At 40.4% G+C, this 12,630-nt stretch overlaps 1 protein-coding gene across 2 annotated transcripts in view; it reads right to left on the bottom strand.

Moving 5' to 3' along the window:
• The window catches only part of Bcap29 (B cell receptor associated protein 29), a 42,608-nt gene extending 34,768 nt beyond the window's left edge, over positions 1–7,840 (bottom strand). The window contains exons 1-4 of one of the 2 annotated variants that reach the window (XM_034514193.2): positions 7,789–7,840; positions 7,452–7,566; positions 3,985–4,085; positions 79–232 (exon numbers count right to left, since the gene is read on the bottom strand). In XM_034514193.2, coding sequence (XP_034370084.1) covers positions 79–232; positions 3,985–4,085; positions 7,452–7,543 — 347 coding nt within the window. In that variant the 5' untranslated portion in view covers positions 7,544–7,566; positions 7,789–7,840. The remainder of the gene's footprint in view (positions 1–78; positions 233–3,984; positions 4,086–7,451; positions 7,567–7,788) is intronic. The other variant, XM_034514194.2, reaches the window with a different exon arrangement.
• Between the last annotated feature and the right edge of the window lie 4,790 nt (positions 7,841–12,630).

Below are 12,630 nucleotides of genomic sequence, written 5' to 3'. Positions count from 1 at the left end.
AAGATCTTAGTGTAAGTGGAAAAAAACAAAAAAGAGAATTCTATGAGTGTTAAAACTGTACTTTTTTTTTTAACTTACAGCCAAAAAAATAATGAGAATCCAGAAATGTAAAGATTTCTTTGAGACCTGAAGAGCTTCATCTGTGTGTGCTCGTAAGCGCCAGGGATGCTGCTGGCCGAGCCCTTCTCCACAGCACTCGTGGACGAATACTTCCTTACTTCTCTCACAGCATCTGTTACAGAACAGACGACGATACTTTTGGTGTTTAAGAAAACAATTTTTTAAACAAGAAGGAGTTGTAGAATAACCTAGCAGCCTTTTAAATACTGGACTTTAGATACGCCTTGCTTCTGTCTATCCCTCTTTAGTACCTGACAGTATTATGCTCAAAGATGAAAGTGTGTTAATGGATAGTAGTAGCATCTTATGAATCACTACTATAGCATTTGAAAATCATTCCTCTGGGGCTTACTTATCATCTCACTGTCAAGTCTTGATCTACTGTGAAATATTATCTCCTACCTTTTCCATTTCTATGCATGACTAAAATTCAACTAGCTGTCAGGAACAGACACAATCCCACCTCTCTTAAAGTGCCAGCATCATATTAGACTCACTATTACTTTAAATAATTGAGACCAGAACTATTTCATTGCATTGAAATTTCTATTTGCACTGACTAGTTAAATGAGACTATGCTGCATTTACTTCACAATAGTTCACAGGCACTATCTCTGAATCATGCCACATTTCTATCACTCCAAATAAAATCCCAACAAAGCACTCTACAATTATAAGGTTCCATTTTATCACCTCACATTTGTATGCCATTTCTTTGATTGAAAAATCTTTATTTCTAATACCATTAGGGATACTAGCTCATTTGCTGGGTGTTACAATATACACAGAGGTAGTTTTTTTTTTGTGTGTTGTTTTTTCAGATAGAGTCTTCAGATAGATTTGGTGTAGCTCTGGCTGTCCTGGAACTCACTATGTAGGTCAAGCTGGCCTCGAACTCACAGAGATCCATCTGCTTCTACCTTCCAAGAACTGGGATTAAAAGCATGTGCCACCACCACCTGGCAGGATAATTAGTTTTTGCACATGGATTATCTGGCAGCTGTATGGTCACATTTTCTGCCTTAGAGATCGAGTTCCCAGACTCCATAGAGTTAAGAATAAACTAAGCAGACATGCAGAGATGGAAAAGGTAGTTCAATTACTAGTACTAGTCTTTCCTCAGAATCTGGCTTCCTCCTTACCTGCACCTCACTAAAACAACTCCTATTTTATTATAAATTCTTTTCCTTTGTTTTCTTTTCTTTCTTTTTTGAATTATTCTTTCTTGCTCAAGTAAGGGTAAGCTGGTTTCGAATAAATATAGCCCAAAAAATCCATTATGGCTCTTTTCTTACACAGGTAAGTGATAGCTTTCAGTAGACATTTTGATACCTTTTAAAGAGTTGAGATTATTTCTTATTCTTTTATTTCACAGATAATTTGTCAAACTAAGAGAGACAGAATGCCCTTCCAAAGTTATTCAGGTAGTTGGTGTCTCAGTAATGACCAGTTTTCTCTACTTCTTTACTACTTTATTGTGTTGTTATGTGGATGGAGACTCAGTGCACAATACTAACAATAACATACCATGTCAAATATTGACAATTCTCAAGTAAAATACAAATCCACTCAAAACTTGATACAATTTCCTTCTTGGGGTTTTGTTTTGCTGTTGCTGTTGTTTTTGAGACAGCTCTGGCTGTCCTTGAACTCACAGAGATCTATCTACTGGGCTTTATTTCTGCCTCTTGAGTGTCACCACACCTAGCTTCCCTTCTGGTTTTTAACAATTCTATACTCCTTCACAGTGGGTGCTCTCACTTTTATAAAGAGGATCAACTGTATTTCTTCAAAGGGTGCTATTTGGAACAGGACACATTTTTGCATGAAACAATATCAAACACAGTGGTGAAGGTTCAGAGTTGGTACCAGTAAACCCACTTAACCCACACCATGAGAGGGAGGAGGAAGTTCCTAGGAAAAACATTTTGCAATGTATATTAAAAGCTAAAGTACCAAGGAGTGCTTGCAAGAAGTGGGTAGGTAATCTTAGACAAGTCACTGTGTGTTGGTCTCAGTCATTTCTAAAAGAACACGGTGATTCTGAAGGCTTGTGGAATTTCTGTTTTGGAAACCTCAAAGCTCTACTTTTACTGTGTGAAGTATCATTGCCATGAACATTTTTAACCTGCTGAAAAACTCATCCAGGCTGTATACTTTCTGCAAAATGCTTATTATCAGACATGCTTTGATTTAGGTTGCTTACGCTACTGTTAAGAATTTTGAAATCTCTATGTTTTAAATATTACTACTCAAATGTAAACATGAAATCCACTTATATTTTATACATACTTTATAGATGAAAGCCTGTAGTTAATTTCAGACAATGTCTCTGCTGTTCTTGGATTTGGACTTTAATCTATCACACAAAGTGAGGGATGAAATTTTCCACCTGTGCCAGCATGCTTGTGCAAACATGTTTTCAATTCTTTAGATTCAAATTTTTAAAGTTAGAATTTTTAGTTAGGGATGCTCAATCTGTCCAGTACACATCTATAATATTACCACATGAATTCAAATTTTGAAGAATTTGTCATATTTGCTTTTTCAATCCAAAGTCTCATTGATATTTTCCCCTAAGTATTTGAACATGCATTTTCTCAGACATATTCCTATATAAAAACTATTAGTAACTTTCTTCTTTTTAATCCAAGAGATAGACAACAAATGTTTTAGGCAAAAAGGTAATGGATGTCTTACCAGCTGCAATATTAAACTCTAGAGCTGTCCATGGAAACAGGCATAGACCATGTGGTGTTTGAATAGGTATGGTACCCAGAAACTCATGTGTTTGAATGCTTGGCCCATAGGGAGTAGCACTATTAGGAAGCGTGGCCTTGCTGGAAGAAGTGTGGCACTGTGGGGGGTAGGTTTTAAGGTCTCCCATGTTCAAGCTACACCTAGTATGTGCGGCACACAAGTCTCCTTCTGCTGCCTTCGGATCAAGATATTAAACTGTTGACTCCTTCTCCAGCACCATGTCTGCCTGATGATGCCATGCTTCCCACCATGATGATAATGGACCAAAGCTAAACATGGCCCTTTCTAAGAGTTGCCTTGGTCATAGTGTCTCTTCACAGCAACAAAACCCTAACTAAGACAAACCATATCCAACAGCAAGAATGGTGACAGTTCAATAAAACTGTATCTACAAATATAGGCTTCTGACCCATAAAGATGCTATACAATACTGCTATCACAACTAAAGCAAAAATTTACCAATATTACCTAATAATTATTTAATATTAAAAAATGGGCAGTAGCCACTAAAGCTGTTGCTTTTAATCAGGTTTCAGTGAAGACTCACACTTGCCTAAGAATCTCTTAAGAGTCTATTATTCCATTCGTTTGTTGCATACAAGCCAAGGCCCTGGGTGCCCAGGACAACACTATAACAGATACTATAACTGTCAATCATCTGCAAACTTGAAAGAAGGCCACTTGTTATTGCATTTATTTTATTTTATTTTATTTTATTTTGGTTTCTCGAGACAGGGTTTCTCTGTATAGCCCTGGCTGTCCTGGAACTCACTCTGTAGACCAGGCTAGCCTCGAACTCAGAAATCCCCCTGTCTCTGCCTCCCAAGTGCTGGGATTAAAGGTGTGCACCACCACCACCGCCCGGCTTGTTATTGCATTTAAACTTTACAGTAACCTAAAAGAGGCTAAGAATCACTGCACCTGAAAGTTTTGTATATAAAATAGTACCAAATATGTATTAAAATAGCCATAATTACCTTAATATCAATATATAAAATAGTCTTTCAATATATTAATAACATCAACCTAACCAATCAAAACCCAGATCCCAGATAATTTACTGAAAAGAACTGGATTCAAAGGAGGACTGTAGCTAGTACTTACCTAGAAACAGAACAATCAGTAGTATTATAATGGTAAGAAAAGCTTTGTTCCAAAAGCTTGCAATCTTACCCCAGACACTAAATGAAAAAATCTTCTGCCATCTGTAAAGCGATACAATTAGATTAGATGAGCAAACAACCAAACAACAAGCCAAGAGCAGGTCTTAAAATGTTTTAAAATACTGAAATAATATTTTGATAATAATGTGGCAATTTTAAAGACATTTAATTTTAAAAGTTGTTCATCCTCTTTCATGACATAATGACTCATGAAATAAAAAATAATTATTTGATGGTTTAAATATTCTAAAGTGAAAATAACTTTTTTTTTTTTTTTTTTTTTTTTTTTTGGTTTTGGTTTTTCGATACAGGGTTTCTCTGTGTAGCCTGGCTGTTCTGGAACTCTAGACCAGGGTGGCCACAAACTCAGAGTTAGGCCCGCCTCTGCATTCAGAGTGGTGAGATTAAAGGTATGTGCCACTATGGCCTGACTGAAAATACCTTTTAAAGTAAAAGTTATTTTTCACGATGAGCAAAACCTTAAAAAGAAATGTAGGCATTGTCTGTGCACATACACGTACACCTGTAGACTCCACAGTGAGAAGGGTAGAGGTCAGTCTGAGGTGGTGCCCCTTAGGAGCCCAGCCTTTCCACCTTGCTTAGAGACACTGTCTCCCTGGGATCCCGGGCCTCACTGATTAGTGCAGGCTGACTGGCCAGTGAGCTCTAAGTGTCTTTTGCTCACCAGCACTGGGATTATTAACCTCTGCAGCACCCCTGACTTTTCCTCACAGATTTTAGGGGTCAAACCAAGGCTCCCTATCTTGCATGGCAAGCATTTTACCAATTGAACTATCTTACCAGCCCAAAAGGAAATTCTTAAACTGTCACATTTTGGATGAAAGCTACTTCTTTTTCCCTAGCTAGAGAACAGTCTCAGAAATGATGGAAGTTTTTTGATCTAACAATTAGGAACACCCCATTCTCTGTTTAGTAGACACAGTGTCTTGCTGTGAAGCCTCTGCTGGCATGGAGGTTGCCAAAGTTGCCTCTGAAGTTGCAATCCTCTTGCTTCAGCCTGCGAAGTGCTGCAGGTATAACATGCACGACCATGTTTGCTTCTGCAAGTTTACTTTTATGTGGTGTGCTTCTATCATCTACACTAAGGAAAATAATTTCTTTCTTTAACCAAAAAGGAATCTAAAATGACTGAGACATGGCATATATGCAAAAAAACCCAAAAACCAAAAAAACCAAACTTTTATACATAAATGTTTATGCATATAAATGCTCATGTAATTTATCCATTACTTAGGTCAAAGTCTGAACACAGAGGAAATGAGATGAGCAAACAGTCTAGACAGAGCGGCATAAGCGAGGCCACAGACACAAGAAATGATGAGTTAAAAGTGGCTAAGTAATCCATCCTGTAACTGAAAAGGTATCAAACGTTGAACTTACGTATTTTAAATTTGTAATACATTGGGTCAAAAAGAGGTATCAAGGTAATTAGCATGTGAATATACTTCACAAACACAACTGAAATTGTCACTTTAAGATATGACAAATTATTAATACATTTTGAAAGGAACTATCAATAATAACTTCATGTCGAAGGGGAGAAGACAGAGGTGAATCAGTTCTTTTTGCCTTGATGATCACATTCAAAGTATTTTTGTGGGCACTGTTTAAATTTAACATTACAAACATTAAAAAAAAAAAGAATATAAATGGTAATAGCTTGATGTAGGTCCAAATGTAAATGTGTTTACCTCTTCAAGAGTCAATAAAAGAGGGAATGTAACAACCTTCTAGGAGGGCCATCTAGGCGTCTGCAGTAGACTGAATTTAAGAGCAGACAGTGGCTATGGTTTATTGAGTTGATGTATTATCGGTTGGAACACGTGTACTGTCTCGTCTAATTACCACAGAACCACATGAAGTCCACACAGCTATTACCAGGAAAACTGACCAGAGAAGGTAAGTTCCGAAGATGACACAATAACACGAAGTCAAATAAAAACCATTATTCCGAGCATGTATGTACCTTCAACCACCTCAATGCAGGAGAAAAGACTAGACAGACTAAATACTCTGAAGGTTATGGTTGACATCCAAACTGTGGTTAAAGACATGGGGCACAGATGATTCCTGTGCATATGTATCACATGTTCTTACATGAGAATATTCATGTATCATGTGTACCTATTCACACTTTCATCTAATAGCTGCTAGATCAGGATCGGAAAACCGTAAATGACAAGAACAAAGACAGTCGTCTGTAAATCCTTCTGATGACTTTTTTTTTTTTTAATTTCAAATCATTAAGCCTTGAGTTTGAGGTCAGTCAGGTCTACAGAGTGAGTTCCAAGACAGCCAGGGTTACCCAGAGAAACTTTGTCTCGAAAAAACCAAAAAAAAAAAAAAAAAAAAAAAAAAAATCATTAAGTCTTATTTATAAATCCGTTGTGCATAAAAAATGACTTTTTGAATATGTAAGACTCTGTCACAAGTAATATCAAAGAGCAAAACACGTCTGCTTTTGAAATCTGAGGTAGAAGGATCAAGGAGAGCATTGTCTCACTGCAAGCTACTGATCTTATCTGGAGTCTGACACAGACCAGTTAGGTGACTTAAGTTATGGAATACAGCGTCTCTGGCCTTAAACATGTGATAGAACCCATGGGCTGGTGGAAATAACTTGGTACACCCCTTCCTACAGTATGACTTACTACTTCTTGTAAGGGAAGAAAAGTCGCTGGTATGAAGACAAGGATAGAGATGAGTTGAAATCCAAGCAGATGAGGAGTTTTAAGTTTTTGAAAGACTGCTTGGACCCTGAGCCAGTCCACTCTATTGTCCCAATTTAACATTTATGCACTCACCCTTTTAGGAGGGGTGGGGGAGAGTGAGAAATAAAGACAGCTCAGGTGTCCCAGGCATAACCTCGGCTTTATTATACCTGTAATCAAGACCAAAACGACTAGGTTCTTTTAAAAAAGGTGAAAAATCTATTTGCACACATATTCAATCTTTATATAAAGTAGTATTTTAATGGTTACCAGACAGCAAATTTGAGTTTCATTTTTAAAGACTGCCTTTTATATAATTGGCTCTCAACCTTAATTATCCATTTATTGTTTTGTTTGTATGTCTGTCTGTATGTATGTATGTATGTATATCATGTGTATGTATGTATATCGTGTGTTCATGTGCGTGCATGTGCGTTTCTGGGCGTCCCAGTGTGGAAGTGTGGAGGTGTGGAGGCCAGAAGACAACTTTGTTGAGTCAGTTCCCCTTCCGGGTATCGAACTGAAATTCTCTTCCTTGGTTGCAAACGCCCTTTACCTGCTGAGCCAGCCCGCAGGCCCGCTCAAAACTTTCTAACCTTATGAAAAGCATTACAAGCTGCAGCCTGAAGAAGCTAATCAAACATTTGGTACTGTGAAGGATCTGAAGGTTTCCTACCTCTGAGGAGGAATAAAGGGCAGACAGAAGATTAAAATGAGTCCTATTTCAGCATAAAGAAAGCTGGCAACCGCCGCCCATTGGATTGTCATGGTTTTTTTTTTTTTCTTCACACCTATACAGAGAAAGATTTCAATTTCAGAGAAACATGGGTGAACAGCCAGACACACAGCGTGGGGCCTGCTGGGAGTTCGCCTAACCCTGGGTGACAAGGTAGTGCGCCAGTCGGCCCCGCAGGCTCTCCCCCGGCCCCCGAGGCGGCCCGGGCGGCCCGAAGCCGCGGCCCGAGCCACCAACCGCGTGGTCAGCGGGGCCGCCCGCCGCCCGTCAGGCTTACCCGCCGCCGATCGCTCCGCGTGCCCCGCCGCCCGCCTGCGCGCGCACGTCACACGCCGCCGGGCGCGCGCCGGGCCCGGCTGAGGTCACACTGGCGCGACCGCGCTTCCCACGGCTGTTGTTTCCTAGTGCGCGTCATGAGGTGACCGAGGCTCCAGCACGCGGGCTCGGGACCCCCAAAGGGCGGCCCTGATGCGGCTGATGCCTGATGACGGGAGCCAGGCCCTTGGGTCAAATCCAGCCAGGTGCTCTATGGTGGCAACCTGGCTCCCTGCCCCGAATTAAACGAAGTTTAAGTTAAGGCCCAGGCCTGGGGGTTGTGGAGCATTTTGTTCTTGAGATGGCAGCATGCGTTTTGAGTGCTGTTTTCCTTGTCCATCGGTAGGACCGGGCAACTTCAGGGAGCTGTTTGGGAACTGCACGAGTACACTCCTTTACCTAACCATATTCCGTTAGGTAACTAGATAGGCCCTAGAAACTGAAGAGCTCCAAACTCCGGAGACCCTTCCTCAAGTCTTAAGACATTGCAGCCACCCCCAAAAAACCACAAGAATCCATACCTGGATGCAATCAGCAGAGGTTTATTAGGGGAGGAGCCGGCGGTCAAAATCGACAAGCTCTTTAGCTCCAAGAGCAGGGTTTTTGACCCCGTGTGGTGGGTTAAAGGGTCTTTTATAGCATGGGGTGGGGTGGGGGGGGAGGAAGGCATTCGCGCTTACACATGAATGGTTGCATTTTCACATGCTTACACATGATTGGTTGTTTTACAAATTTTGAACATAGCACTGGGAAGACCAAGGGAGGGGTAACCAAGAACAGTGGAACATTTCAGAGAATCTAGAGTCATGTGAGATCACTCTGCACACTCATTCGTCTCAAAAATGTGGTTTTCACCATGCTATTGTGTCCTATCCTGCCATTTCAGATTACTATCTTTACTTTTTCCGGCTATAGGGTTATAGCCCCACCTAGGTGGTAGCATCTTTATCTGTAGTCAGGAATGCCTTCCTGCCTTGGGCGAGGCTTGGGGAATGTAATCCAGCAAGTGTCCTTCACCTGGAATGTGAAGGCCTGAAATCTTATTTTCAGTTCCGAGTTCTGTAAGGCGAAAAATCTACACATATTTCATAAAATGGCCTTTATCATTTTTCACTCTACAAAACCATTGCGGGTGGACTCCCTCATGGTTGGTTAACTTTGCATTCCACCTCTGGTTTCCCTGGTGACACTAGGAAGAAAAACCTAACATCTGCCTCTCCTTAGGCTTTCTGGTCAATTCCTGTAATATACCTGCTCAGCGTGGAGACCTGACATCCCCATCTGAGCCAAAGATAACATTACATACTATCATCTCCGTCCTTAAGCTGTCCAAGAGTCCACCACCCAGGAAGTCTGATTTACTTGGAGACATGTTAAAAAGGTGGGAGGGATAATTATTCCACTAATAAGATGCAGCACTTATACATTCCAAGATGGTGCTTTGTGGGGAAAAAAAAGGCTTGGGGATCCCAGGGTTCCTCCGGCCATGCTGTGGGTAGTCAGCTGGGAATGCTCTGAGTTCCTCCAGCTGGAAGTTGGGCCGGGCTGCTCATTAACTAAAAGCCTCTCCCCGGCTCCTCACAGTTCCTCATAGCGGCACGGTCCCAACACACGAGGAAGCCCTTGGGTTTCCAAAACTGGTTTATTCACATGGCGGATCGTGGATGGATCTGGATGCATACCCCCCTAAACCCAGGATTGACCTGAGTTAAAAGGGGAGGGGGGAAGGGGGGAGGGGCTGGGGAGGAATGTTTAATCAGCTCCACCTCTGGCCTTCAGGTACCTCATTAGTATGTAAATCTCTCTAGGGCCTGTTCGGTTCTCACCCTCCACCTGTGTACCTGACTGAAGGGTGGAGGTGGAATGGAGATTAAACCTCGTGTTAGGCCCAACAGTGCTTCTTGAAGGAGCTTCGTCTGCCGTGTGGCAGTAGTAAGCTTGTTTGGTTTTCTGTGTTCTAATTCAAAAAAAGTCTAACACCTGTCTTTGTTTTTCTTTGGTGGATGGCCAAAAGCCTAAGCATGCTTTCTGCTGATATTGGGCTTTCTCTGAATGCCTGTCCCCTACCGGGACTGCTGGTAGACCTCCATTTCTGAACAAGGCAGTGTTATTGGACACTTTATGCTCTTCCTGTTCTCCATACCTTTGGCTGTTTTTTATTTCAAATGAATAGGATTGTCCTTTAAAAACAGCTTTGGCATTCTTTTATGAAGACTAAGAATCTAAAAGGGAACTGCAAATACTTCCAGGTTTCCAACGTATGTGAATACACTTAAAATATACATATTTTCAGTCTTTGCAAATCTCAGGAATATAACACAAAGTAGGTCAGGATAGAAAGAAAGGAAAAAACTAGAGTGACTTAGAAAAGCAAAGAAGCCTCTAGGAGTCTGGTAGAAGTCTCATGCCTACTGAGAGTCAAGAATTCTACTAAAGTTAACAAAATTTGCTGTGATGATTGCCCACATGATATTACTTTATTAGAAAATTTTAAATTATTATAAAATGACAGTGAACCATGCTTAAAGCCTGACTGTATCTGAGTACTATGGCCTTTCCTCTCTACAAGCTGTAAACATTGTTTGTTTTTTCTCGGACTCTCATAAAACTTCTAATTTTATGGTAGAAGACCTGACCTAAACTCTTGTGCAGCCTTTGTTTTGTTTGTATCTTACCAGTCAATGCACTCTGGAACCACTCTGATTTCATTTACTGAAAACCGTGATTTCAGAAGGTCTGGAGTCCTTTCCACGGCTGCTGTGGCTGTTGCTAAGATCCTTAATCATGACTTTTGAGCAGTTCATGCTCTCTTGGGTTTGACGTCTTTTGTATTGTGTCTATTAGAAATGTCTATGCTTACGTCTACGGGAAGATCTTTAAACCTTCTGCATGTGTGTCTGAGTATCTGTGGTGTTGGAGGCCAAAGGTGGATGTCATGCCTTCCTCAGCTCTTGCTCACTTTCTCTTTTTTTGGAGACGGTTTCTTACCTGAAGCTTCCTGTGACTACATGAGACTCCAGCACAAAAATAATAAACTCCAATTCTGCTTCATACTAAGTCCTTCAAATTCCTTTCCCCCCCCTTTTCTTTTCTTGCTTTTTTTTTTTTTTTTGTTTGGTGGCACAGTCAAGAATTCCTGTTCTGAAAAGGTTTCAGAGGTTTCTGAAAAGAATTCCTACCAGCAGCACTGTGGGGTTACAGCTCAGCTCTTACTCCCTTTATTGTTAACACAAACACAGTGCTATAGGATACAATTATATTGGGAACAGTACATGTTAAAAGTAAGTAAGTGCAGAATATAGACTACGTTTCAGGGTTGGAGTTATTTGCTTAGTGGTAGTGCCTGCCTAGCATACATGAGGTTTTACATTCAATTCCCAGCACAAAACAACCCCCCAGAAAACAAATCTCCCACATTTAAGTCAATGCTTTAAAAAAAACCTTATCACATAAACATCTAATCATAAGAAGCAGGAAGAAAAATGCAGGCTGAACTTAGCACAGAAGGTTGGGATCTGCTCTTCCATGCTCATTTCCCACACTCCACCTCATTCAAATCAAGCTACTGTACTGGTGTTCATTCACTTCAGCGTTAATGTACAAATGCCAGAACGATGACTTTACTTCCATATTTACTTCAACTGAAAAAACTTATCTTTAAAACTGGATAAACTAAAAAGTGAGAACGCAGAATATGACCAAGAAAAAATAGCAGCACAATGCTCAAGTTAAAATTGATTCATGGTCTCAAACAGCTTGAAGTAAAGTTTTAGACAATTCTCCATAGTCTTCCTAGTTTTGACATTCAGTAATATTTTATTACTGAACTTTTATTTCACCCAGAGACTTCTTGTCATCTACATTCTTCATTAATAAAAGCTGCTAGCAACATCGAGCCATAAAAATACCATGAAAAGCTATAAAATTTAGTTTTAATATTAAAACCTAGTTACTATCCTATAATATTTTAAATTAAAATAAAAAATTATAGCTATGTACAATGTGTATTGTGTGTATTTGTGTGTAAGGGCACTGTATGTGCAGCTATGTACAATGTGTATTGTGTGTTTGTGTATAAGGGCACTGTATGTGCAGCTATGTACAATGTGTATTGTGTGTGTGTGTAAGGGTACTGTATATGCAGCTATGTACAATGTGTATTGTGTGTTTGTGTAAGGGCACTGTATATGCTATAGAAATTATAGCTATGAACAATGTGTATTTGTGTGTGTGTGTAAGGACAGTGTATGTGCAGCTATGTACAATGTGTATTGTGTGTGTGTGTGTAAGGGCACTGTATACGCTATAGCATATGTGTAGAGGTCAGAGGAAAACTCATTGGAGTTGGTTTTCTCTTTGCATCTTTACACAGGTTCTGGGAATCAAATTCAGGTCATCAATACTACTCTGCAAGCGGCTCCACCTTTGATCCACTTGGCTGGTTTTAGAAAGAATTTTAAATAGTTATTCATTTACACATTAGCTACCAGATTCTTCACATGTAAAATGTAGAAGGCTGCAATTGTTTTCTTCTTTTTACATACCAGAATTCCAAATCTTTTAAGTGAGAGATTCAGGGAATCGCCCCCCCTCCCCCCTCAGGTGCTGGTCTAGTGGTAAGCCTTGTTTAAATATCTTAAAATCAGCTCTTGCTCTCTCTTCATCTCCTGATCCCTCCGTCCCTTCACCCTTTCCCCCTCTTTCCCCAAGTGCTCACGGCAGGCCTCTACTTCTCTACTCTCTCCCTCTCTCTGCCTCTTCTACCCTCTTAATTCCCCTCCCTATGCCCTAAATAAACTCTATA

Source organism: Arvicanthis niloticus, chromosome 11 (genome assembly GCF_011762505.2).
Source record: "Arvicanthis niloticus isolate mArvNil1 chromosome 11, mArvNil1.pat.X, whole genome shotgun sequence".
Taxonomy (NCBI): domain Eukaryota; kingdom Metazoa; phylum Chordata; class Mammalia; order Rodentia; family Muridae; genus Arvicanthis; species Arvicanthis niloticus.
This window is presented reverse-complemented; position numbering and strand designations above follow the sequence as displayed.